A 27886-nucleotide genomic window follows, 5' to 3' on the forward strand; every position below is an offset into this window, starting at 1 on the left:
AACATGAAAAAGCAGGAAAGCAATCATCCAAAGTCACTGTTTGGTATTTGGAAATATATGCAAAAGCCAGTTACAGAAGAAAACTGCTTCATAACGTATTGAAGATTTGCAATGGCAAAGGCATTGTGCCCGAGGAAAACACAGTACCCATTAAACCAGAAACCTCATTTTTTTGGAATTTCCTTTGCAAAAAGCAAATTCCACTTTAAAGTCTAAAGACTTCAATTTTTAAGTACATGATCTGGGGGTGCCATTAACACTACATAACCTTTTCTAGATATGAATTCAAATTAGATCCCAATCTTTAGCACTAATTTTATGCTTAAAAACCCTTCTTATTCTGGTGGCTTATAGACTAAGATTTACTAAAACAATCCTCAATCTCCTACCACAAAAAATATTGACAATAAAGTCATGCATCTTTTAAGCAGCTGAGCCACTGAACACAGACTGCAGAACATTTTACCCCTCCCCCAAATCCCTTTAATAGAGAAAATTTCCATCTTCTGGAAAAGCCGAGCTGACCTTGGGCAGTGCCCACCCTCTTCCTTGGCAAGGCTTTTCACATGTCATTCCTCCTTAGCACGCCTGTCTTGGTAACAAAGTGAACATACTCTGTTCACTTGTCAGTCAAACCCTACATGTTTCAGCCTTGATGCAAAGCCCATTTTTTTTTTTCAGACCTTCCTGTCAGTGAGGGTCACAGACCATCAGTGCTACAAGAGACTTCAGAAGCCATTTGGTCACACCCCCTCAATTTTACAGACCAGGAGGTGATCTAGAGGTCAACGCAAGGTCACACAGGAAATCAGAGGCAGAGGCAGAATTAGAATTACGATCTCCCATAACCCAGGGTAAGGCTTTTCCTTCATATTATCCTTTTCTTCTTAATTCATCTATTACTTGAATCTAACAGTTTTTATTGGCTTTCAAGGGCTCCAGAGCACTGAATTTCAAACGTTGTTTAGGGTGGTGGGGGGGCCTACTCCCACAGTAGAGGAATGAGGAGAATCAGATTTAAGTGTCCAAAGACCCCTGTATGCATTTCCTCTCAACAACCATGAACATAAAAATCCCAGAGACACCAGATCTTTAGTGTTTTAACATGAGCTTACAATTAGTCTAATTTAAAAATGTAAGCATACAACTAGACTTTACCAAAGAGGAACGTGTTTATTTTACTTAAATTCTTAAAAATACTTTTTTGGCAGTTGACACATAAAATGTCCTAATGTAAAAAAATTTCATTGAAAAGAAAAGCATGAAAAAACAGACCCAAAATGTTAAGATTTTATTTACAAAGCTTCTTTGTTGTACAGAAAGTAAAAATGCTGTTACAGTCTTGGTGCAACTGGTAGCCACAGACGGCTGGCTCACCAATCACAGCTCCCCGCGCTACAGCAAGTCTGACATGAAAACCTAACAACGCTTACAATTTTGTTGGGGTGAAGACCCCAAGCTTGATGGTGAATTTCCAAGAGGGGCTAAATGAAGAAGGTGGAATGTCACAGGAACTATTCTTTGGCTCTTTGGGTGGGTGGGTGTCCTGGGGTTTGTATCACAGCTACCTTTTTTTTTTTTTTTTTTTTAAACAGCTACCAAATCCATATGAGCAGTCCAACCAATACTGAACAGTTCTTTCTTTGCAAGTTTTTTGGGGTCTTAATCATCTTCTCCTTCATCGTCTGTTTCTCTCTTCCTCTTTTCACCTTTCCCACTTTCTTCCTCTTCTGTACAATAACAAAAATTCACTTTGAGACAATCGGAAAAGTATTTGCCTATGTTATTGTAACAATGTATTTGCCTATGTTATTGTAACAATGAACTTTTGACAGTTGGGAGATTTAAAACCTGTAAGCTTGAACGGACTGGTAGGTTGCTGATTTTAAGGGTATTAACGAAAAAGCGCAACTAGCAACTACTGAATTAAGAAGGGCAACATGCCCAGCAACATCAAATGACAGCGAAGTTAACCCAGTTTTCTCCATTTTAATGTGCTGTCTTTAAGTTGACTCACATTGTAGCAACTGAGTGTTTAACTCAAAAGGTATTTCTTAGAATCCTCAAGTATCTGGTATTCATTCTTGAGGATCTAAGAATACCTACACATCATCCTGTTTTTTTCCAACCAGTAAAAATTCAAGGCTGTATCAACGAAATTACCTAAACACGCATGCTGTTCCGAAAAGCTCCCTAAGGGCGGTACTGAGCCCTACCTACCGTTGCACTCAGGGTTAAGTTTAGACCAGTGGCTGGCACAGACAGCAGATGCTGAGAAAGCACAAACCAATGGAAAGCAGAGCAAACAATCTGGTACTCTGAAACTCACACAGGTGTGAGAATCTGTATTTCCAACAATTAACAAATAAATAGCTGTTTCATTGGTTTTGGTTGTGGTAAGGAAAAGAAGTAATAGTAATAAAGTTGGAAAGATGCTATATTTATATTTTGCAAAAGTTATGATCCAGTTATTAAAACTAGTGAAAGACTTCCCAAACCAGCAGTGTCAGGTGTGGCAGTAATCCCAGCACTGGGGTGGGTAGGACACACTCCAGGCACCAGCCAAGGGCAGCCTCCTGTCTGCGCACACCCACTACCGCCTGAGCCCAGGCGCCCCGACAGCGCTGTACAAGCACCTGTGAAGGCTACCCAGGCCAAGGGAGTCTTATTTTGTTCTCTCTTTAGTTTCAAATTCAAAATTAATGGCCATTTCCCCGTGAATTTTTAACTGAGGAGGACCTACGTGCACGCGTAACACCCACCTTCATCTTCATCTTCATCCTCGTCGTCTTCATCTTCATCAACTTCTCCATCATGTCCAAATTCTTCTTCCTAAAGACGAGTAAATAGCGAATGCTATTGGATTAATCTGCAAACTTATAAGTACAGAAAGATAATTTGCCAATAAATGTAATAATTCATCAAGGAGAAAACCTTTTAATATTATCTTTATCTACTTGAATGTCCTGAAATCTGTTCATTTTTCTGAATAAGCTTAAACTAAAATTTTTTTTATAAACTGCTTTTTAGGATCTTAACTTTTTACTTTGTTGCCTTTTTCAAATATAATTCCATCTGTCCTCCCCACTGCATAAGAAAGCAAAATGGAACTAAGAGAATTTGTGGTGTCAGACTTGCTGCTTTCTTTTTCTATATTCTTTTCTTTAACCTTCTTTAATCTGACTTCTGGTGTAATACTGAGCTTCCTGTCCTTCTAAAGTCACCTATTCTTTTTTTCTTTTTAATTTTTTAGATTTTATTTATTTATTTGACAGACAGAGATCACAAGTAGGCAGAGAGGCAGGCAGAGAGAGAGGGGGGAATGCAGGCTTCCTGCCGAGCAGAGAGCCCGATGCGGGGCTCGATCCCAGGACCCTGGGATCATGACCTGAGCCGAAGGCAGAGGCTTTACCCCACTGAGCCACCCAGGGGCCCCCTAAAGTCACTTATTCTTACAGGGGTCTTACATCTTTTCTTCATTACTTTCCTATTTATTGACTCTAATTTCATACAGAAATAAACAAGCATATATACACATATGAACACACACACACATGCCCACATAAATTATGTATAGATATACATACACACCATATACGTAGATATAAATAAATATATATAGAGAAAAAGAACTGTCTGTGATCCAAGCATTGGTTCATTTTCCTGGATTTCCATTCTACAGGTCTGACAAATAGTGTATCATCATATTTAGTGGATCCACTTTTTCCTAATCTGCACAGCATTGCTAAATCTCTGCTAAGGAAACCCAGCAATCCACTTTTTCCTACAAGTATTCCTATGGCTGTTTTGATTCTACATTCCTTTCTATATTCATTCCCCTGAAGAGCTAATTCAGTCTTAAGGTTTCAAATATTAGCTGAAAGACCTTGTATTTTGAGAATTTGCTTTATTTTCATTTGTATTAAAAGTATAACCCCCTTTTCATTTATATTAGAAGGATTTACCCTAGTTATATAAAATAGAAAAACAAACAAACAAAAAAAACAAACTGCTTTTTAGGGGCACCTGTGTGGCTCAGTCATTAAGCATCTGCCTTCAGCTCTAGTCATGATCCCAGGGTCCTGGGATCAAGCCAAGCCCCACATCTGGCTCCCTGCTGGAAGCCTGCTTCTCCCTCTCCCACTCCCCTTGCTGTGTTCACTCTCACTGTGTCTCTCCCTGCCAAATAAATAAAATCTTTAAAAAATAAAAATAATAAATAAAACTGCTTCTCAGAAGCATTTAATTTGCCAGATGTGTTTAATTAGTATACAATTTATAATGAATAATTCAAAAAATGATTTTAGAACCCTGAATTTCAGAAGAGAATTTTTATATGCTCATCCCCATAAAAAGCTTCTTTTAGGAATTTAATTTCATTAAATACCTATGAGATTACACAAATTGCTCAGCCTTTCTTTTTTTTGTACTACAAAGCAACGTGCATTCTGATGACATCCCATTTTCTCTGTTTTCATAACTTCCTTGAGGTCTATCAAAGTCAAGTCACTCATTTCTCCTGTCCTTCTGTGGCATTCAGCTCCTCAGAGGTGTTCTATCACTGGGTGTCCCATAAACTAGACAACTTTCAAGACAGGACCTTTCAAGACAGGAACACATTCTTGCTTAACTTTGCATCCCCACCTCTTTAAAACAACAGGCATTACATGTATTTACTGAATTAAGCTGAACATACAAGAACAAGTTCAGACTTGGTAAACATATCCTTCCCTTCAACACAACCAAGGGATGGACATACTATCAGTTCACAACACTTCGTTTTCTCACCCTATGGAAAGGACATTCATTACTTCCTAAGTTAAAGGGTCAAAACTTATCCCACACAGCCAAGCACTGTGTCTAATTTGCATTCTGTAAGCATTCTGCTTAGTATTTACTAAAAAGGGGAGGAAAAGAATTCTATCAATCATGTCATTATTGGTCTATTTACAAGTTTACTACTTTCATCAGAAGCCCATTTTCTTTCTTTTCTTAACAACAGCAGCAAAAAAGACCTCATTTTTAGCTACAAATAGGAAACAGCAGCAAACAGTTATACCAACCTCCCCACTGACTTCGTCTTCATCTTCTTCTCCTTCTACATCTTCGTCTTCATCTTCATCCTCTTCATCATCAAACTCTTCCTCCTCACCATCCTCATCCTCCTCATCTTCTTCATCTTCTCCTTCTGAAACAGTCCAAAGGAGTTCATTAAATCCCCTCGATGGCCCACCAGGCACGCATACTAAGGTGCTAGGGCACTTTAGGTCGGTCTATGAGACAAACACTGGGCTACACCAGTGTCTGGGAAACCCACGTACCACACTTGCCCCCTTTCTCCCAGGGAGCTGTAACCTTTATCCATCAGAGCTCCTTTATCCATCAGTCCCCTTACATCTGGAGGCCAGGAGTCCTGATGGACTAGCTGTATACTACAACAGCTACTGATGAAAGGACAGAATTCCTATGATCTGCTTCAAAATAAGGGAGAGGGAAGTAGTTTGGGATGTAAACGTATAACATAAGATCAGCCATGAACCAGTAATTGTTGAAGCTCAGTGATGGGAACGTGAAAGTTAGTTTTACTGTTATTTCTATCTTTGTCTATGTCTAGAATTCTCCACAGCAAAAAGTTATCACACACCTTCACCAAATAATTAACACTGAGCTCCTTCTCTGCGGTAAGGGTACCACCACAAAACCAGAGGCAGACGAGGAACCTGAGAAACGCTCATAAGCCTATAATGGGAGGGTCAGCGTGGGTGGGGAACAAGAGGCAGGCTGAGAGGCACCTGCAACCTGTGTCTCTACTCCAGCTGGTGCAGGCCTGGAGGCTAGCAGTTCTTACCGCTCCTGGTTCTAGAGCCTGCTGCGCTGGCCAGCTTCCTAGTCTCTGCAGGCTCTTCCCTTTCTTCTCCGCTTGGCTAACATGATTCAAACCTTTGGGTCTCAGTTAAACATCACTTCCTCAGACAAACTCGCCAGACCTCCTAATCCTGGCTCATACGCTCTCACACGAGCACCTGATACTCCTCCATTATCACATGCTTTACTCACTTGGGATTACTTAAGGTTTCTCAGCAGACTGTAAAGACCAAGGCCAGGAACCATGTCTCCTTTCTACTTTCGAAACTATATTCCACAGTCCCTGGCACATAAAAGCTCAAACTTGTTGCTTGACTGATACTCGCTCTCAGGAGCTGCTCTCCACCGTCCAAGGAACTTCCTTACAGGCTCTTGCACATGTGGCCACTCGACTTGTTTAAGGTGAACTTAGATGACAAGGGGCATGACGAGGGTTTTCATGACTACCTGAGAACCTTCAGTGAAGGGAGTAAGTGATGTGAACATATTAACAAAGTGAGAAGTCCTATTCTGTGTCCGCTTTACCATCCTACATCCGCTCCTTGTTTGCCTTGTCTCCAATCTGCGGTCAATCTGCAAAGATGCTACCAGAATATTACACCATTAATTGCACCCAAGCTGCCTGATGTTTTTCTCCTTTATTTTTCTCGACCATTTGTTTTATGTATGTTTCTCTTTAAAGAGAAGATATTTAAAATAATGCTTCAAATACAGTAATACCACAAATTGCAGCAACATTAGGAATTCTAGGACAGTAACTTTTCTTCATGCTGACTTATGTGAAAACTGATCATTCTGCTTCCTCTAAGCCACTGGAGGTGAGAAACTATTTACCCTGAGTGGCTCAGAGTCAGTGAGTCACGGTGCAAGGAGAGCACAAGACCATCAGGAAAGCGATTTTATTTACATTTGGATACAACGGACACATACCTACTATCTGTGAAGTGGTAGGCCTTGTGAATAAAGAGGACAAAAACCGTTTCTACCCAAGATCATCACAGCATAGTTGAAAGGGACAAGAGTAGCAGAGAGTGACAGGTTATGAAAGAGGTAAGCAAGGAAGAGCTTTAGCATGCGCAAGGAACCTAACCTAGCTCATGAGCATCAAGAAATGCAGTCTGGAAGTGCTGACAAAGCTGAGTTTATAAGGGTAAGTCAGACAGTAACCCAGAAAAGAAAAGAACAAGGCAGGGAAGACAGGAGATGATGGTCCTTTCAGTAAACTGTAAACCACAAATACTTCAATGTGTTAGGGCTCCAAATTTGAGGCTAACAAATCATTTTTATTTTGAATCATTTGAAGGCTTCAATGTCCCAAGAACTTATTACAATTAATTAGAGGTCCTAGTTCCAAATTTAATGGAAATAAATTCCCTATACACATGGAAAGTAATTATTGTTCTCAATACCAAGAACATTCAACCGCTAATCACGACCTTTGGCGGGCAGAAATTAGGTTCACTGGATGTTACCCCCACCTACCTTCATCCTCCTCTTCTTCATCCACACCATCCACCTCAGCATCTGAGTCAGGGGCTTCCCGATCCTCTCGATCATAGCCATCCAGATAGGTCAGCTGGGGCAGGAGCTTGAAGACACTCTCTCGGTAGTCATTCAGATTAGTAACCTCACAGTTAAACAGATCCAGGCTTTTCAGATATTCCAACTTTTTCTGAAGAAAAGGATTAAGAAACAAAATTTCTAAACCAAAGGAATATAAGCAACAAAACCCATCTCCCGAAGAGGTAAGATTCTAGGCTCTGTATTCATTTAGCTGCTACTGACTCAGCTTTATACACAGGAAAACATCTCAAGTCCTTCACAACCTTTATAATGCGCCACTAGATTTTAGATTCTACAATCTACCTTCTCTACCTTCTCAGAGAACTGTCTTTTTCTGGCAGCATTAGTAATTTTAAGAAAAACAAATTTGAAAAACTATTCATTAAAACCGGATCTTTTCACAGTATGAGACAAATCAGAGTTTTAATAAATTTGGTTCAAAACTAAGTTTTAACATTCAAGTAATCAGATGGCCAAAAGAACTTGTTGGATATCAAGTCCAGTCTTCAATGCTCTGGGGTGGCAGGATGGGGGAAAACAAATTCATTCAATTAATCAATGCATCAGTTTTGAAGTACTTGTAATTTCTATTCAGAGACACAGATGTGAAACACAAGAGAATAGCATATAATAAAGCAAATGATAACAATTATTGGTAATGGTTATTCTCCAGAAAGAGACGAGTCAGTACAGGCTGGGGAAAGGGAAGGGGCACTCAAGAGTTGAAACTTCTGAAGGAGAGAACAATGCTCTTTTTTTTAATTTGGGGGGAAAGGATCAACACCATTACCAGACCTTCCTGATATAAATTTCTTCTGATTTTACCATACCCTGAAATTTTGTTGCAATACCTCATTTGTTTAGAACTTTGGTTTAATCTATCTAATGTACAAAACACAAAATAGTTGGTATCTGAAAGCTTGGGTCGAGGAAAGTTTTCTGAGTAGCCAAAGTAGATAAGAAAATGTCCATGTATTTTACTCAGGGACTCATTTGCTATTACAACTGTGTAACAATATTTCAATCCCAGCTTTTGCAAATTGTGACTAAAGGTGAAGGGAGACTCTGGGAGGGCAGAGGGAGTATATTACAGGCAAACAGAAGAGAACAGCAGGAAGTAACAGCAGACCCTCTTAGGAAGGAGAAGAGGGCCAAGTGTTTAAAAAGCAAACACAAAACATCAAGTAGTATGTAGCCTAGTGCCCTCTAGAATAGGGCCAATAAGCACAGAGGGCACAGGACATGTACCTTCATAAATGTCACTTTTAAGTGTTCTGAATCAGGAGAAAAAGCTTGGTATTCTCTGAGAAAGTAGTACTATAACAAAACAAAAACAAAACTAAGAGGATCTCTGCATGAAGTAAGCTGCAAAAAAAAAAAAAACAAAAAAAACCACTGTTCAAAGGCTTTGATGCTTTATTGGGAAAACTATTTCAACATTCACAAGCCCCAGGAAGAAATGCAGATGGAAAAAAACCTTGTCTTCAGGACTTGAGGTATCTTAGTGATCTGGGAGTTAGAAAATAATCTAAAATCTTTACCCTAAAGCAGGGCTTGGCAAAAGATGACCGGCTCATCCTGGCCCACTGCCTGTTTCTGTAAAATAAGTTTTATTCTAACACAGCCACTTCATTTGTTTATGTACTATGTACAGCTTTTTTCGTATTAGAATAACAGCAAAGCTGAGTAGCTGCGACAGACCCTATGGCCTACAAAGCCTGAAACATCTATCTGGCCCCGTAGAGGAAGGGCTGCTGACCCCTGCACTTACAGGATCTTCATCTTCCTGGTCAAAGAGGTTCCCACACTTGTTTTATTTTCACTGAGCAGCCCTTGGGAACTGAGAGCCAGGCAGGGACACAGAGCAGGGTTACAGCAACAGGCAAATGCACTCCTCCAAACACCAATGTACAGTGATCCGAGATTTTGTGGATCAAATAATGTGTTTATGTAAGTCAGTCCCCTGAGGTCTTAAGAAAGCGGTCCCCAGCCCTTCTAATCATAGGGAGAGCTGCTTTTATGTTGTGACCTCCAGAAGCCCAGGTAGGGCTTCCTGCCAAAGAGGGGAAAAAATGTTGAAATACCACCCGAGACAACTAGCTAACACACTGGGAACTCTTTTCTCTTCACAAAAAGGTTGTCTCTGTACAGCTAAGATACGACCACAAGTAAATTTAGGCAGCTTTTCAAAGTCTAAAAATTCTTCACTCAAGGGAATGAGCCATTTGCTTTTCAAAATTATTCCCTAGGAATGGATGCACAAAAATGCATACAACCCCTGATCTTTCACACTCTATGGTGCCTCAAGCCCCTTCTCTAGTTCCACCTCTTGTCACAGTACACAGGGCCTCCACCTATTTCTGAAACTCCAATGAATCTGTGAAATTTTTGGCTACTTCTTAAGAACCCATTATGAATAACTCAAACATGCCAAACAGTATGCTAGAAAACAAAGTGAAAGTAAATAAACAACAACAAAATTCCAAGTAACTGTAGTACTCTAGAACTGTTTAAAGTAATATAATTGTGCTTTAAGGCCCCAAATATACTACCCACAGATTTAGTCAGGAACCCAATGAAATGTGTAAATAGTGCTTTAAAAAAAACAAAAAACAAAAAAACAAAAAACAAACAAACAAAAACGCTCAAAAATCAGAATGCTACCACACCAGAAATGTGGCCTAAAACTAATAGGCTAGCCATAATAAACATTAAACATTTTATTAACAATAATTTTGCTTGCCTTCTTAGAATTTAGAAGGGCTTTGGGGGATGGTTTGGATGGCCCAGGTCTCTTAAAAAAGGTGTCCAAGGAAGTTTGAATTGATGCCTTCTTTGTCTCTCGATTAATGTCCCTGTAGCAAGCAGAGGCATTCACAATCATTGCAATGACTGTAAGAACTGGGCTCAAAGTAGACGGTGTTCAAAATGTACGTGGTTAATGAGGATGAGAATGGTGTTGTTCCCACTGAAGAATACTTTCAGAAGACAAAACGGACCCAACATTCCCCCCTTCATCTTCTCCTGCAGTTTTATTTTATTCCAAGATATAACTTTAGGAGACCTACCTAGCACCCCCAGGCACCTGAGGAGCAAGTTTAGGAGAATGGTGGGAGGTCAAGCTTTTCCAGATGGCCCTGGCTGTGCAGCACTGTGGCTCTGTCACTGGCTAGCCTGGTGTGTGACTCTGGACAAGGGATTCGGACTCTCCCAAGCCTCAGCTTCCTCATGCATAAAAAAGAGGGCCGTGTTATTTCTTATTCTCTTTGCAGAAATGTGAGGATTACTAACGAAATCACATACATGAAGCATCTACTGCAGTGCATGGTACATAGCAGATCCTCTAAAAATGGTAAATACAATTATTTACCACTCTTCATTGTCCTAGGGGACCTAGATGTTCACAGCCGCTCATACATCACTGACCAGGTCAGGAACGCCCAAGAAAACAACTCCCACAAAATGTTTGCTTCTGCTCTGCCTCTGTGTGCTAGACCATGGACAAAAACTTCTGGTCATCAAAGAGGACTCGGGTTGGCAGAAGAATTGGCCAACAGCCAATGACCCACCATGGGAGGCACTGCGTGGCACTCTGTTCTAGAAAAAAGGGGTTCTTAGATTGACAGTAACCCTGAATCAATAGGCCTATCATAGACACATACACAATGAAGGAAGGTTCAGGAGAGACTCCAGCACTTAATTTAGTGCTCCTCTTGGAATTCTCAGTTTAATGTTAATTTGGGTATGGAATAAATATGAAGGCAAAAAGAACAGGTCCCAAGGGCAGTGGAAAGAATGCCAGAGTTGAATTTAAACCTCTACTTTGCCATTTATCATGTCGCCACTGAGTAATTATTTAAGCTCTCTGAAGTTGGTTCCCTCATCTCTAAAAGGGGGACAGTCGTTCTCTTTTCTCTGGGTCACAGGAGGACACAATGGGCCAATGTTAATGTCCTTGAATACAGCAAAACTCACTAATGTTTGCTGAAACACTGGAAATGGGGATTGGGTTAGAGGAAAAGAACAGACTAGTAAAAAGGAAGGAGCCCAAGTATCTGGGTGTACCTACAACGGAACAAAGGGGCAAATTCACGAAGCAAAGGTGAGAAACAGGCTCCCAGCATTTGAGAAACAGGAGCTAACCATGGTGCACTGAATGAAACATAAAAATAAAGGGACTCAATAAAAGGTGATTTAACCTATGTTAGTGCAGAGCCTTAATTATTGATTAGGAGAAAAAAGATGCTATAATTCTGGCAGGAAATCCTCTCTGTTAAATGAAGTCACAATCCTCTCTGTTAAATGAAAAATCGACAGAGCATTCTGTACAAGTTAGGTGAAACTCAAATATTTTAATGTGCTGTGACATCAGAATTGATAGTGATAAGATGTCTTATCCTCTTGGGTTTTGCTCTTCTGGATCCTGAGACAGCTCCTACCTGCTTGCAAAACCCTCTCCCAATTAATGTTTGCTAGATAAGTCAAATGGGAAGACTGACTTAATGTATGAAACACATGTAAAACAAGTTGGGAGTTCCATTAGCCTTATTAAAATGGAATTCAGGCTCAATGACAAATTTACAGAATGCAATATTTAGACAAATCAGTCACTTAACAATCTTGAATTCATAGCACTTTCCCAGTGGCAGCCACACAGAACAGCCTGGGAGGCTGCCCCACACCTTACATTAACCTCTCCCTGCCCTCTTTTCTGCCCTACAACTTCCATGTGGCCTGGACCCCATTAGCACAGCTTCCCAACTTACAAAGCAAAGTTAAGCACATTACCGTATTTTATTCTCAGAACTCCTAAGTATAAAGTAAGGCAGAGCTTATTATCCTCCCTGCTTCCTAAGTGAGGAAACTGAGGCCCAGAGAGAAGAAGCAATTTGCCCAAGGTCACACAGTAAGCCTGTAACCCAATTAGCACTTAACATTTTACAGCTTATCCCAGTATGAAAACCGAGGATTCGGGGGTTCCCATGCAAAACTTAAGGCGACAGTGATCCAGCGGGGCACAAGATCAATTAGAAGACCTAAAACTAACTGGAGCTGTCCTTGGACTGTTCCATCTACAATTCAGATATGCCATCCAGTATGAACAGCTTTTTCTGTAAAAGTATAAAAGTATAGACTAGCCCGGCCAATGTGAGGAAAAAAAATTTTAAGATAAATGTTTAAGTCTATGGTCAATATAGGAAAGTTAAAAAGGACAAAAAAAAGGAAAAAAAAAAAAATTCCCCTTGGAAGGAAACCACCACAGTATCAGGCAGGGAGAGCAAAGCCACAGGAACACATAACCAGAGATACCCTGATCTTTAAAACTTCTACAGAAAGTGTTGTAATAAAAACCACCACCTTCTTGATGAATTATTATCATTTCCAAGCATTTCCCGCACTATAAATAAATATGAAAATGAAAATGACCAGTAAGTCCTGGTTTCCAAGTCCTCACTTACTTACCAAAGGTTCCAAGGTGCTGATATCTTTCAGTTTATTTCCACTTAAGTTTAGATGTGTAAGATTTGGAAGTTTTTCTGCTAACATGTCCAGACCTCCAAAGATTCTATTGTCACTGAGCTCAAGCTGCAAGAGAATATACCACACACATACAGATACACACAGAGAAACACCTATCATTAAGGTGTCATAAGTAGCTAATACAATTCTTAAATACTTATCAAGATCAAATAATCTCTGCTCCTGTTAGGGCATGTTTATTCATTTTGTTTGATTAAAACCAGATTATGTAGTTTACAGATCCCAAGAACATTTGAGGAAAGGAGGAGAAACAGAATGGATAAGAGCTGCATTTTCCTAACCAGCTGCTAATTAGTTTGCTCAAGATCTGGCCCTGACATCGGTGAATCCATTTTCTAACCTAAAAAGTGGGTCAAGACAAATTAGAATTCTTTGAGAAGTTGCAACAGTCTATACCTGCCAGGAAGAGTAAATGGTCTGTGCATTCTAAGCAGCTTATTCCATGTGCCAAACAAAGCTCACTATGCCCCACTTGAAAGCTGATCTGGTCCTATATAGTTCTGACACACTGGAAGGTTCTCTACCTGGAAGCCACCAGACAGTGTTGTTCCGAAGACTACAGGAGTGGCACAGGTCCCAAAGCAAGCCCTTAAAGAAGCACCAAGACCTCAGGAAAGTGAGTGGGCCAACAGCTTCAGGGCTGCTGAAACCAACTCCCCAGAGGCCACTTCTTGCATAAACCCAGCACTAGCCTTTATGAGAACCTACTCTAATTTCTTAGTGGCAGGTCAAGCAGCACAGCAAGTCGTGTGCCAATGAAGGAATGAGCCTTCACTGAGCAATCAGAACCCGAAGTGAAAGAAATTAGAGCCAGAAGTAGTAAGACAGTCGAGGGCATATAATTCAAACTCTTCATTTTGCAGATGAGAAAACTCGGACCACAGAACTGGTTTCAATTCTCTAGTTTAGGTGCCAACAACAGCAGCCAACCACATCTAACTCTTACACAGTACCTACGTGTACTTAGGTACAGAGCCAGGCACTGTTTGAAACACTAGAAATATGAGCTTATCTACCTACCTTTTTTTTTTTTTTTTTTTTTTAAGGATTTCACAGACAGAGATCACAAGTAGGCAGAGCTGAGGGGGGAGGCAGGCTCCCTGCTGAGTAGAGAGCCTGATGCGGGACTCGATCCCAGGACACTGGCATCATGACCTGAACCAAGGGCAGAGGCTTTAACCCACTGAGCCACCCAGGTGCCCCAAGCTTATCTGCTCTTATGATAACCCTATAGGGTAGGAAGAATTATTATCTGGATTTAAAAATGAAGAAAATGAACTATAATTCTGTGACTTGCCCTAGATCACACTACAGTTCCAGGGGTGACCAAAGACCTAAAGCCAGGCAGGCTAGCTTCCGAAGAATTCGTCCTTCTCACTATGCTATGTACTCAGAATAGCATGTAAACTTCATGTAATTTAGTCTTTGGCATGCAATGAAATGAACTACATGATACAGAAGAGAGGAACTTTTAAAAACTTAAATACTTGTTGAAAGAATGAATTTAAAAAACAACTCAAGTCCTCGACTTAGGTGTTACTAAATATTTCAGAAAAGGAAACACAACACTTCTAAACATTTTTTTCCTTCCCATGGGATATTCCAAATTATCTAGTCATGCTCTAGATTTGTAAATACAAATCTATGGACATCTGGGTGACTCAGTTGGTTTTAGCGTCTGCCTTTTGCTCAGGTAATCTCAGGGTCCTAGGATAGAGCCCCTAGTGGGGCCCCTGCTCAAGGAGGGAATCTGCTTCTCGCTCTCCCTCTGCCCTCTCCCCCATGCTCTCTCACTCTTCTCTAAAATAAAAAATCCTTAAAAAAAAAAAAATAAGTTTTATCAACAAAGACTCAAGTGTTTACGGAGTCTCTTCTCTAAAATAAAAAATCCTTAAAAAAAAAAAACAAAAAAATATAAGTCTTATCAACAAAGACTCAAGTGTTTACTGAGATTCCAGTAAATCAAAACAAAAACAGACTACTTTCTTTGGTTGGTTAGAATGTCACACATATGTAATATTCCTATCCTTTCAACATGAATTAGCTTAAGGAATAGAGACAGCAAGGCAATCTGCCAACACATTTAGTGGCATGTTTATTTTGAAATGAAATCAATGTGTAAATTTAGTAAACCTGGGATATTTACACACTAAAATATCTTTCAGAACCAGTTTCTTTTTAAAAAACAATCTGTGCTCCAGGGTAGGAAGAAAAGGAAGTTTGTTATCTGTTGTGAGAACCTCTTGTCTGCCTTTATGTTTGATATGTAGATCTCTCCACTCCTCCCTAACTCTGCAAGTAAGTGATTAACAAGGCTTCAGAAGGATTTGATAAAGCCTCTTTATAGATAGTCACTGGTTCACTTCTCTTCTGAGTCTGACAGAGTACACACACACCACAGTAAAGAGGAAAATGTATTAGGATGCTAGGAAAACAGAACTCGAAATACACACTAGGATCACATGAGCAACAAGTCTATGCAGATACATGCTTAGAAAGCCATCATTTGTTTAATGGGTTAATCAGAGCTCCCAGTGTCACCAATAACTCATGTAAATACAAAAGGATTACACCTGAACCTCTAAAATAGATGCTTAGACGAAAGGAACAATATACAAATTTAAATATAACAGGATTATTCTTTCTGATAGGAAGCTAAGTTACCTGAATGTTTAAGCATTTATTACCTAAGGCAATAAATTTAAAAAGTTTCTGGGTTGGTTTTCTTTTTTAAATATTTACTAGATTGAGAGAGACAGAGAGAGCGTGAGCACAAGCAGGGGGAACAGCAGGCAGAGAAAGAAGTAGACTTTCTGCTGAGCAGGAAGCCCGATGTGGGACTCGATCCCAAGACCCTGGGATCATGACCTGAGCCGAAGGCAGACTGGTAACCGACTGAGCCACCCAGGTGTTGCGGGGTTTTGGTTTTTAATTAATGTACTTTACCCATAACAATCTCCTCTCAGGACTCAAAGCAAGCTACTGAACAGCCTACCTGCATTTTGCCCAAATCTCATTACAGATTTCTCTGTGTACCTTTGGATAAAAGTTCTGCTTAAATTCCCTAATAAAGTGAATACCAAACAGTGGAAAAGCCTGCAATACTTACACATACTTTTCATTATGTAATAGAGAAAGTACTGGTTTAAGGAAATAGGAGATATGGGTTGTTTTGGCTCAAGTGCTAACCTCTTTTGTAGGTGGCTTTAGGCAAATACCTTTCTGAGTCTATTGCTAATGCCTATAAAGCGAGGGACTAGGCTAGAATCAAGCGAAGTTTCTTCCAGTTTTGACTTTCTGGAGCCCCGAGACCGTTACATGTGCAAGGACATGAGAAAATATTTTTCTAGAGGGCTTTTTTTTTTTTTTTTTTAAATTGGTGGCATGACTGATTTACAATTAGACCAATGAAGTACTAACAACGAGCCATAGGCTAGGATGAGAAATACTGTAGCTTTGTTACAATGAATTCTTGCAGTCACAAGACATTTTAAGCTTTCTGGTCATTAAGAATTACAGAATAGGTTTGAATGATCAGACTACACATCTGAAAAGTTTTTACTGAAACTCACCCTTAATCAACAAACATAAAACATGAAGAGTGAGAGGCACCTTTGGTTCTTAAACCAGAGCATACTAAGAAAAAACCACAGCTAACATTTTAACATAGAGCAATTAACCAGTAATAGCTTATTCACAAAATAATTATTTTTCATAACTACTACTTATTGAGCATCCAACACGTCTTATTCCTAAACATCACAGCAGTTCTGTGAGGCTGGGTGGTATCACCAGTTTATAGGTGAGGGAAACTGAGCCTTAGAGAGATTAAGTACCCCGCAGAAGATCATCAGGGAACTGGTGGAGCTAGAATTCAATCCCAGATATGTCCAGGTCCAAAGGCCACCTGCTTTCTGCTAAACTAACTGCTTCCTTACAGGTAAAATCATACATGTTTCCCTTTCTCAAGATGTTCTCTCTTTTACTGCTAAAGACAAAGTACTTACCTTTTTCAATTTAGGTAGTTTGGGGAGATTTGAAACTGAAATCAAGCCTACATTTATTAAACTGAGGAACTCTAAGTTCACAAATTCAGCTGTTAAGCCCTCAATTTTCCCATCATTTGATTTGCAATTATCCAGGACAAGTTCCCGAACCTGTGGATGACAAAGGGGAAAGAAGGGAAAAAAAAAAAAGCTTTCAGAAACACATAAAACAAAGAACGAAGCAAAACCTACAACCATAAACACCCAGCAAAAACATCCACATACAGGGGCGGCCTTAGACCTAGATCACAGTTATAAATAAATGAAAAATGATTAAGCACTTAGTAACAATATACTAATAGATAGCAGGAATGGAATGTTACACCACAGTATAAATAAAGATTTAAACTCTTTACTTTCCACAGACAGAACTGCAGTTCTTAAAATATAAGTGAAGAAACTATATCTTCCTTATTCCTTTTCCCAGGTCTGTTCCCCAAGAGGGGACTTTAACTATGAAAGCAGAGAAGACACCGCCCCACCCCTACCCTAACCCCACCAGCTGAGTCTCCCTCAAGGCCCAGGGGACTGACACAAGAAAAAGAGGAAAACTTTATTTTTCCTATCAAATCCCTAACCAGTTTTGGCAAGAGGTTTCTGCACTACACATTTTCACTTTTGGTTTTATTAATCTTTACTAAGATTTTCTTGATAATATAGAAGGGGTCAAGATGCAAGAGGACTTAATTCAAAACAAAGATCAATTTGGGTTACATGTGAGAAAGCTATTTCTACAGAAGAAAACTGTTAAGACATTAAATTAGGTTCCTTTTTCAGGCCACAAAATCTTCTTTGTGGGTCCTGTAATTCAGAATTCCAATCCATCCAAGTGTACCGTATCTGAAGATTTTATTTATTTGTATTCATTTTTTAAAATTTTATTTATTTATTTGACAGAACACAAGTAGGCAGAGAGGCAGGCGGAAGGAGAGGGAGAAACAGGCTCTCCTCTGAGCAGGGAGCCTGAGGCAGGGTTCAATCCCAGGACCCTGGGATCATGACCTGAGCCGAAGGCAGCCGCTTAACCAACTGAGCCAGCCAGGCGCCCCGTTATATATATTTATTACTTTAAAGTGAGCTCTACACATAGGATGGGGCTTGAACTCCTGACCCCAATATCAGGAGTTGAGTGCTCTACCGACTGAGCCAGCCAGGTGCCCCACAATTCTAAATACTGATTAATTAATAAAAGTCTACTGTGTATCTATCAGGCTAATCCCTACTTCCACTCTTGCTCTGTGGTGGACACTGAAACTTGCAACTTTTTAACACATTTTAGTCAATTTACACTGATGCAAATTAGACTTAACAGCCAAAGGCTTGTGGTGAATCTACCATTTTAAATAGCATTAATCAAGCATGCATGTGGAAGGGAGATGCTCACAGTTCTACAATGAGAATATGAGCTAATAATGTCTTCATCCTCCCATACAAAATCCAAAGGATACTACTCTAGTAATTGCTATCATTTACGAAGCACTTACTCTTTTTTTTTTGCACCACTACACCTTCCCGTCTCCCCCCATTTACAGAGAAGGACACAGATTTAGAGTCTGTGATACCCACAACACCACAACTTCTCACTTGCTTCTTTACTACTTCTCACTACCCTGTTTACTTCCTCCTCCTAAGCCCTGGTTACAGTGAGGACACATGCAGGCCAGTTACACCTTTTACTTCTTTCCTTCCTTCATTCCACACTTCTTTACACACCTCTGCCATTTTCTCCTTTTCTGGGGAAAAATCACATCTGAAAACTTAAAGTGTCAAGTGAGGTGGGATGGGCTATAGGAAGAGATGACCGAGGTCATATCCTGGCTCTTCCATTTAGGACCTGTGTGACCTCAGAAAAGTCACTTAGCCTCTCTGCGCCTCAGTTCCTCATCTGTGAAGGAAGAAAATAGTATTCATGGCATGGAGCTGCAGAGGAGTAGCACCTGGAACACACTAAATGCTAAAAAAGTAACCTCTGGGGAAAGGGATGAGGGGAACGACAGGGACCTCTGCTTTTATTCATATCTGTACTGGGCTTTTTATAAGCATGTATTTCTTTTGTATTAAAAAAAAAAAGGAAAACCAACAAACCATAAAAATAAAGTCAACTATAATTGCTCACACATCTAGAACAGCAATACTACTAAAAGTCCTCATTTGGTTTGGGGGATTTTCTATGACTGTATCTCACAGAGAATCCAAAATATTACACAGAATGACACTAATTTGCCAAAGCCAAGTGAAGAGGGACTAGAGTTAGCCATATTGCCTCCCAGCTCACTGGGTGAAATCACCTCTTGGCTATTTCTTTCAACTGATAAAATTCCACTGTAACTAGGGTCATCAAAAACTACCATAAAGATTCAAATGTAAGCTAAAACAGGTCTGCTGAACCAACAGAATAGGAATCAAGAGGAGGAAACTGGGAGGGGGAAAAAAAAGATGTTAAATGATTCAGATCTGCGGGTTCAGTTGCTGGGTGTGGAAAATGATGGAGGGGAAGCTGAAGTCTGGCTTAGAGAAATGGGAGCCATGTAGCTAGATGCAAATAAGTAGGGAGCAGATTGGGAGGGGCAGATGTAATGAATATCATGAAGGATACTGAGTTTAAGGTTCCCTTTGGATGTGTGGGTACAAGTTTCCCCCAGACAACAGGACATGTGGTTTGGGGTGCAGAGAAGGGTTGTCAGTTCTGTTTTTGGAGTCATCAGGGTAGAAGTAAGAGTGAAAGGGTGGAATCCCTAGGAAGAGGACAAAGGACAGATTGCAAAAAAGATGAGAAGAATCAGGAATGGTACCAATGGTGGAGTACTGGTTTCAAACACCTGTAAAGGCTTCTGAAACAAGGCACAAGAAGTTACTGAGGAAAGGACTGAAAAAATTAGAAAACTTCAATGCTCATCAAAAAGGGACTCCTTTCCAGGATACACGGTGGGATGCAATGTGAAGAATGGATTCACTTTTATATACAGAAAATCTCTCAAGAAGAGAAAGGGAGACCTTCCTTTATAACCTTATTTAGCGGGCAACTGGGTGGCTCAGACAGTTAAGCATCTGCCTTTGGCTCAGACTGCTGATCTCAGTGTCCTGGGATCAAGCCCTGTGTCAGGCTTCCTGCTCAGCAGGGAGTCTGCTTCTCCCTCTGTCCCCCCAACTCATGAGCTCTCTCTCAAATAAATAAAATCTTTAAAAAAAAAAATCTTATTTAGCATTTCAATGATGATAATATGAATCTATTAGGAGAATAAAGACTTAAAAAGTCACCACTAGATTTCAAGCTTCATTATGGGCAGGGTCTTGTCTGTTTCACTATACCCTAGGTATGAGAAAGAGCTTTCACAACTGTTAGATGATGAAAACTAGTCACAGGCTTATCAGAGTACTGATAGAGGTTTGTGTCAGGACTGTAGGGGGTTGAGCAGATGCAGCAATAGAAAACCTGGATATAAAAGAGAAACTCTTCCTGATCATGAGCATTATCGTATCAATGCAAGAAATATCTGTCACTGTTAATATTTTGGTATTAACTTACTCTTTGTGTATTTCAAATATAGGTGAGATAAAAGTCTGTTACTAAGCATACTTTTAACAACACTGAATATTTTTAATGGCTAAAGAAATTAGAGTATATAGGATATACCACAAATTACAATCCTCTTGTATATTTCTAAGTTTCCCATTTATAAATAATGGCATGATACCTTTTTACATAAAACTTCTGTAATCAGGATTCTTTCCTCACAATCTATTGCTATGTGAAAGAATAGAGACATCTGAGTCTGTTATTGAGTTCCAAGTTCTTTTTATATAAAATGGCAACCAACCCCTATTATTTTTTGTGACCTTTCTTGATATACGGAAATTTTAGATATTTGCGTTGTCTTTTTCTCAAGGATATCGTTTTTACCTTAAGAAAAAAAAAAAAAAAAAAAAAAAAAAAAAACGTGGACAAAAAACAGACCAGCCAAAAAACTACAAAACATCACTTTAAAAAAGTTGAATGTGCAACTACAATAAAAACTGCGTATTAAAAATGAGATAGATCATTCTACTCTTGTTGGAAGGCAGGGCGCTCCTCCTATGGAAAAAGCCAGAATGGATACAGGTGTAGGTGAGTTTATAAGTGGGAGAGCAAGAAGTTCAGGGAATGCACACCTGAGACTTTTAAATTTTCTCCACAAGTAGGGCACCTGAGTAGCTCAGTTGTTAAATTTTCTCCACAAGTAGAAGGTAACAGAATTTACTGGGCTGAGTCAGGCAGAGGATTGTACGGCTCAGCAGAGAAGGCATACCCCTTGACTTTTCCAGGAAGGCTGAAGTAGTAGTAAAGAAACCTGACAACCCTGGACGGGAGGCACAGTAAGAGGACAAGCCCCTGGGAAAAATGCACAAAGTGGGAATTACTGAAGAAAGCAGAGACCACAGGGTTCCACTTGGGGCTCTGCCTGAGGACAAGAAGTCTGGAAAGCCAACTGTCAGCAGCTGCCTTCTAGCTCATCTGAAGTTCTACAGAGGAGCATGGTGAAATGTGTCTGCTCTCAGGCACTGCATCAGCAGCATTTGAGGAAGTCTTCCCCCTGCCCTGTTCCTTGCTATGGAGGGACCCTGACTTGCTTACAAGCCCGGCAGAACTGTGGGAAAGGGGACAGTGAGCAGGGAGTTGGGGATAGATAACCCCATGGCCTCCCAATACAGACCCAGAATAAATGAGGGATTCTAATCAAGAAAAAATGGCCCTAGTTTCTCCTCCTGTTCCAAATGCTCTCCGAGCTACTATCTAAGGAGGTAAGGCTGGGCAGGCATTTGTACATTTGGGTGTACAACTCAGGGAGCTATTTGATCCAAGATAAAGTTAGCTGGCTTTCTGTTTGAAGACCGATAAACTTTAGAGACCAAATTTACTCCTCATCCTTCAATTTCCAATTAAATTAGATCTTTCTAAAAATATAAATTCAAGATAAATACTTAAAAACTATAAATAATCCATATTATTTCCTATTTAACTCTTGTTTTTGTTTTCTGTGACTATCAGAAAAACCATTATTTTCTACTACTTTTTAACCGAAAAATCTGAAATATACTATAGTCAAGTTATGGGGATTGGTGCTAGCAGAGAAAAAAAATCAAGCAATTTTCCTTTCATCCTCTCCAACCTGCTCTCTTTCCACTCCTCTGGCTATTGATATCAATTTTACCTAACTGGTTTGGAACTGGTTGGGTGATCTTCCCCAATTAGAACGGTTATAACCGTTACAAGGAGGGGGGAGGTAAAGGTATGGAGGAATTATAGATCATTTTGAGTGATCAATTCCTTTAATTAGAAAGTTAATACATGGTTATTGCAGTAAGTGAAATAATCTGAAAATGTAGAAAAAGTAACTCCTGGCATCCTTGCCAACTTTCATTCTTCTGAGTTAACCAATGTTCCAAACCTTCTACTTTACCATTATTTTAAAATGATGTTTTCAGACACTTACATGATTTCCCTGATATGAGGAATTTGGGAAACAAGACAGAGGATCATAGGGGAAGGGAGGGAAAAATGAAACAAGATGAAACCAGAGAGGGAGACAAACCATACTGAAGTTGCTAGAGGGGAGGGGGTGGGAGGGATGGGGCAGCTGGGTCATGGGCACTGGGGAGGGTATGTGCTACGGTTGAGTGCTGTGAATTAAGACTGATGAATTACAGATCTGTATCCCTGAAACAAATAATACATTATATGTTAATAAAAAATAAAAATAAAAAATTTTTAAATGTTTTCAAAATGACAGAATATATATTAATGGTTCTCAATTGTATTTAGGTGACAGGACTGTCAGCATGAAAGAAGGAAACACCCATATCCTATTGGTTGTATAGGTAAAGAAAGGAACCATTCTGAACAACAATTTGACAGAAGACAGATTCACATTGCAAGAGGTTCCTTTCAGTACTACTTAAAATGGCAAAAAAACTTCTAACTACCCCCATAAATTATGATCTACGCAGACATTAACAATGAAACTGCAAAATAATAGTAACACACAGAGATAGAGAAGTTTACTGTATTTATATATATACATTAAAAGAATGTGAATTTGGAAAATATTAAATATTTGGTAGACTATATACCCAAATGTCTAGATGGTAGAAATCTCACACCCCCCCATCCTATTTTATTTTTATCTACATCTACTATTTTTTTCTTCAATTTAGATATAATACTTTAAAAATGGGGGGGAGGAGGCAAGCAAGTTGCTATGTAACCAATTAGAATATCCCACTGTGCTGAAAATTACATTAAGAAACTTAAGACAGAAAAAGTTGGGGAAAAAATGTAAAAGTGTAAAGTAGGAGAAACAGAAGTGTCTGTCTCCTAAGGTTACTCTTATTTATAAGAGGAGTGCCTCGTCTTTGCACACAGCCCACCTAAGTCCCACGGAGGCATCCAGTGAACCACAGGAATTGCCTGCCTTTCTAACTTTGAATGGAAAACTCCCAACAGCTAACATCAAGGCTGGTGTCCCTGGACGCAGAGTTAATAAAGTGCTCATAACAGAGGGCCACGTTTCATGCAAGGGAAGGATGAGAGCCTCACATAAAGAACAGGTGTTCTTTCCATTCTGGAATATAACTAAATAGTGTTTCACTAGCCCCATCAGTGTTTTAGTTCACATCTGAAAATACCATCAATTTCCGTGGTGTATATGGTATTACTAGCACTGCACAATTTCTTCTCAGTGAAGTAACTGACGATACAAATATTTTGTATAAAATATTTCTTATCCTTGCCTATATTTTGAAATGATGATCTTCATTCTTTATGTAGATTTTTAAATGCCATCTGCGGCACTTTCCCACTATGAGAACACACCTGATAAGAAGAGCTGTTTTGGTCGTAGGAAAAAACCTGAATTACATATTTCTTCACAAGTCCCCTCTTAAATGTGCGTACTTGTATTTATAAGGAGTAAGACCATAGTAATTGGTGAACTGAACCTACTATCTTGGTCTCACACACTGTGGCCAACACAAGAAGGTAAGGGTTACCAGAGTCATCTTCAAACCTCAAAATAAAAATCAAAAAGTCACATACACAATAAAAGCCTATCTGGCCTTAAGAAAAAAAAATTACAAAAATCATGTGTGATCAAACCTCTACCCTCCTCAAACACTTAGTTCTCATTTGACGGCATTAAGTTCAACCACGGAATGCATATATGCGTTTAAAAGTCTCCTGTCCGTATTTTAACTGTACATCCAATGATGGTTCTTTTCTTTCCCCCCAAATGACAAGAGTCTGCAGGATCCCAGAGGCCAAGCCTACTCTAACAGCTGGCCCCACAACAAACATAAGGAGCCATGTGACTGAGTTTGATTTTAAAGAAGTCCTCTTCCAACTTTTCATTTGCCTCAATGATGATTCTTTCGTGCAAAGCGCTATTTAACTCTTTTAGAATTTCCTTCAAAATCTAGAGCATTCTTTCCCCTGAAAAAGCCTTCAATTTAAGATCAAAGCTTTCCTGTCTTAAGAGCCGAACTCTTGCTGAGTCTCCTCCTCAGGGTTCCCAGGGGAGCCTTCATGTGTCCCCCAACCTTAGCAGGCTTCCAGAAGGGCTCTCAAAGCCCCTAAACTGCAGCAGTGCAATTTAGATACCTCGGGGTTCTGAGGCTCCAAGATGGAAGGCACTGCTGTCTAGTTCACCCTGCTTTTCCAGGCCCCGCCATACTGCCGGTACTCAAATATTTAATAAACCAGTAGTGGACTGCTGTAGCCTAGTGCTATCCAATAACAGTAGCCACTAGTCACCTGCTGCTTTTGAGCACCTAAAATGTGAATAGTGCTACTGACAAACTGACTTTTAATTTAACGTTAATGAAACAATCACATGACTAACCTGTCTTTGGCAAGAGTATAAGGCCTAAGTTGATTACTTGAAAAGTTTACACCTGCTCCTACTTAAGTACTTCTTAAAAGTAATACACTGGTTACTGCATATGTGAAAAAAAACTCCATATAGTGGGAACTTCAGCCCAGTTGTGTCTCCCAGAAAGCGTAAAAATTCTCTTATCAAACTTTTAGTTCTCGCACAAAAAGTTGAAATCCTAGTTTTAAAGCCCTTTGAAGATCCACGTGCACACTTTTGGAAATTTTGGCTAAATTTACTCCACATTCTACTAACTTGCAGCTCGCAGCAATAATGCAAGGGTCTGAAATTAACAACTTAAAATGAGAACAGAACTCTTTTAAGTCTTAGGGTGCGAAAAGGCTTAACCGTTCAATACACTAGCACGTGGCCGACACAAAATGTCTGACTGTGGACGGAGGGGACGGCCGTGGTCGAACCCCAACCAGAAAGCCCAGGGGACCAACTGGCAACGCCCACCCCTCAGGTTCTCCAAGGACGCGCGGGGAGGCTCGCCGCGTACCCAATTTGTGGGGACACACCAAGCGAACGCTGGTTGACAAATTTCCACAAGTTGGCAACTTGTTACCACAGCTGCCTGACTGCACGAAGCGCGCCCATCGCTCGACTGGGACAGGGTGGGAGAACTTCCCCCTAGGCTTCCCCACCGCCACGGAACGCCACTCACCCTAGCCCCGGGTCTGGCGGAGGCGCGGCCGCCCCGCGCGGGCACCGGGGAACATGGCCCCGCGCCCTGCCGCCGGGAGGGCAGGGGTGGAGAATAAAGAGGCGATTCTCAAAGGCCCGCCCGCAGCTCACGCAGCCGCCGCGGCGAGTGCCGGCCTCCCTGGAGCACGTGCGGGGGCAGAGGCCGCGGAGACCCAGCGGCCCGCGAGCCCAGCCGAGGCCCGCCCGCACCCCCGGCGCCTGGCCCGGGCGGAGGCGGCCGCCTGGCGTTGCCCTTTTAAGAAGGGGGGAGGGGGGACGGCAGCGCGCCCCACAGGAGTCGAGCCGGAGGAGTCAGTGGCGGCCGCAGCGCGCAGCTCCCGCCAGTGCGAGCAGAGCCCCGGCGAGGCGGACGGAAAAGCCACCGGCTGAGCCCGGCAGCGGCGGCCAGAACACACAGGCCGGCTTACGCGGCGGAGGGAGACAGGCGCCCGCCAACATGGCGCTCTGTCGGACCGTGGCGCGCCCCGGCTGGCGCGAGGAGCCACAGCCCGCCCACACCGAGGGGCCAGACTCCGGGCAGGGGCCCCGGGCTCCGCCACCACGGCACAGAGAAAAGGCGAAAACGCCGCCGCCGCCAAAACGGCTGGCCTGGGCCGACCGGGACGCGCCCTAGGAGACCGGGAATGGGGAAGGCCCAGAGGACGAAAGGGGAGGGAGAGAAACAGGGGAGAAAGTTTTATTTTTAGGCTTGAAAAATGGCGGGAACCGCGTCCTTTTTTCAAACTTGGCCTCGGGAGGGACGGCGGTTGCGCCACCTCCGCCGTCCGGCTCGCCCCTCCCCCGCTCCGCGCGCGCCAGGCCGCGCCCGCCCAAGCCCCCGAGCCCGCGAGGGGGCTCCTAGTCCCCCTCAGAGGCCGACAGCCCCCTCCTCACCCGACGGCCCCCCACCCTCGGCCCGGCCGGTGCCAACCGCGAGGCCCGAGCGGAGGAGTCCCCGCCCCGCCCGAGCCCCTTCCGCGGCCGGCCCGGGGGCGCGCGGAGCCCCGGCGGGCCCAGCCCCGGCTGGCCGCGCGGCTCCTCGGCAGGCCCGGCCTCCGCCCGGCCGCGCATCCCGAGAGGCTGCAAACATGGCTCCCAGCGTTACACAACCCCCTCCTCCCTCCCTCGCCGCCGGCCACACGCACACGCGCTTCTCCGGGAAAGGACCCCGGCGGGCGAGGACCTCAAAGTTTCCTTTCCCCCACCCCACCGCCTTCCCCAGACGGCCGCGGGGGCCCGCGGGCGCCAAAGAGTTAATCCCCGCGCGCTCGCTCCCCCCCTCCACGCCCGCCCGCCTGCCCGCCTTCCCCGTCCGAGCCCGCGAGCTGCGCCCTTCTCCGAGCCGGAGCCGGCGAACCCGCGGCCCGGGCCCCGCAGGTGGCCACCATTACATGCAAGTCATCGGGGGGGGAGAGGGCGCCCAACGGAGGTTCTGCTTACAGCTGCCGGGGTCCGGTTCCTCAGCTCCAGGTGGATCCTCCTCTTCATGTCCATGTTTCCCTCTTCCCCCCTCTTCAAACTTAACTTTCCGCGGCGGGGGCGGAGGGGGGAGAGGCGTCCCGGCCTGCGCAGCGAGGGCCGTCGGAAGGGGTCTGCTGGCGGTAGAGCCCGGCGGCGCGGTCCCAGGCGGTGGGCGGCGTGCGGGCTGGCGAACGGAGCCCCCGGAGCCAAGTTACTCACGGGAGCGGAGAGAAACCATGGAGGGAAAAGGGGGCTGGAGTGCAGCGCAGGTCTCACTACCGCCGCCCCCGGCCGCGGCCCCGCACTGCGCTTAAACCGGCGACGCGGCGCGGGCGGCTGCTCGGCTCCACTCGGCCCCGCGCGGCGCTGCTCGGCTCGGCGGCCTCTGCTGCACCAAGGACGGGGCGGGGAGACGCGCGGCGGGAGGGGCGGAGGCGGGGGGTGGGTGGGGGGAGGCGCAGCCCCGGGGACTGGAGCGACTTCCTCCCTCCGACCGCACGTGGGGTGGCTGATGTAAGACCTTGCTCGGGGGGCTTCCCCGTCCGCCGCGAAGCCGAGACCCCCGGGCCCCACCTCGCCGATCTTGGAGGCGGGTCGGAGGCTCGCGCTTGGACGTTTGCCCGGAGGGCTGCGGGGAACCGGGAGGCCAAGTCCGTCCTGGGAGGCTCGACCAAGCCAGCCCGACGCCCGCTAAGCGGGCAGACGAGAGAGCGCTGGACCCGCCTTCGCCTTCCCCTCCTCATGCTGTACGAGGCCAACAACCCGAACTCCGCTCTCCTTGGCCGGGCCGGGGAGGGCAGTGCTGTGAGGACCCCCAGT

The 27886-nt window shown here is 42.8% G+C and overlaps 1 protein-coding gene across 2 annotated transcripts; it reads right to left on the bottom strand.

The window, feature by feature from the left end:
- Nucleotides 1–1276: 1276 nt before the first annotated feature.
- ANP32B (acidic nuclear phosphoprotein 32 family member B) lies at nt 1277–27432 on the bottom strand. 2 transcript variants are annotated; one of them, XM_059411224.1, is made up of 7 exons: nt 27047–27432; nt 16977–17126; nt 12892–13014; nt 7348–7537; nt 5064–5188; nt 2763–2832; nt 1277–1730 (listed from the first exon to the last, which is right to left on the bottom strand). In XM_059411224.1, exons 1-7 carry the CDS (start codon nt 27098–27100, stop codon nt 1663–1665), a joined length of 780 nt encoding a protein of 259 aa, XP_059267207.1. In that variant the 5' UTR covers nt 27101–27432; the 3' UTR covers nt 1277–1662. The 2 variants fall into 2 exon arrangements, with proteins under 2 accessions (XP_059267207.1, XP_059267209.1); XM_059411226.1 differs by lacking the exon at nt 16977–17126.
- Nucleotides 27433–27886: the final 454 nt, after the last annotated feature.

This window comes from Mustela nigripes, chromosome 9, assembly GCF_022355385.1.
Source record: "Mustela nigripes isolate SB6536 chromosome 9, MUSNIG.SB6536, whole genome shotgun sequence".
Lineage (NCBI taxonomy): Eukaryota > Metazoa > Chordata > Mammalia > Carnivora > Mustelidae > Mustela > Mustela nigripes.

Coding starts and splice junctions, on each gene's coding strand:
- ANP32B (XM_059411224.1), bottom strand. CDS start 27,100: ATGGACATGAAGAGGAGGATCCACCTGGAGCTGAGGAACCGGACCCCG. Junction 5,189..7,347: donor TGAAGAAGAGGAGGATGAAG/GTAGGTGGGGGT, acceptor GGACTGTTTCAG/AAGGAGAAGATGAAGAAGAT. Junction 1,731..2,762: donor GGATGAAGATGAAGATGAAG/GTGGGTGTTACG, acceptor GTTATTGTACAG/AAGAGGAAGAAAGTGGGAAA.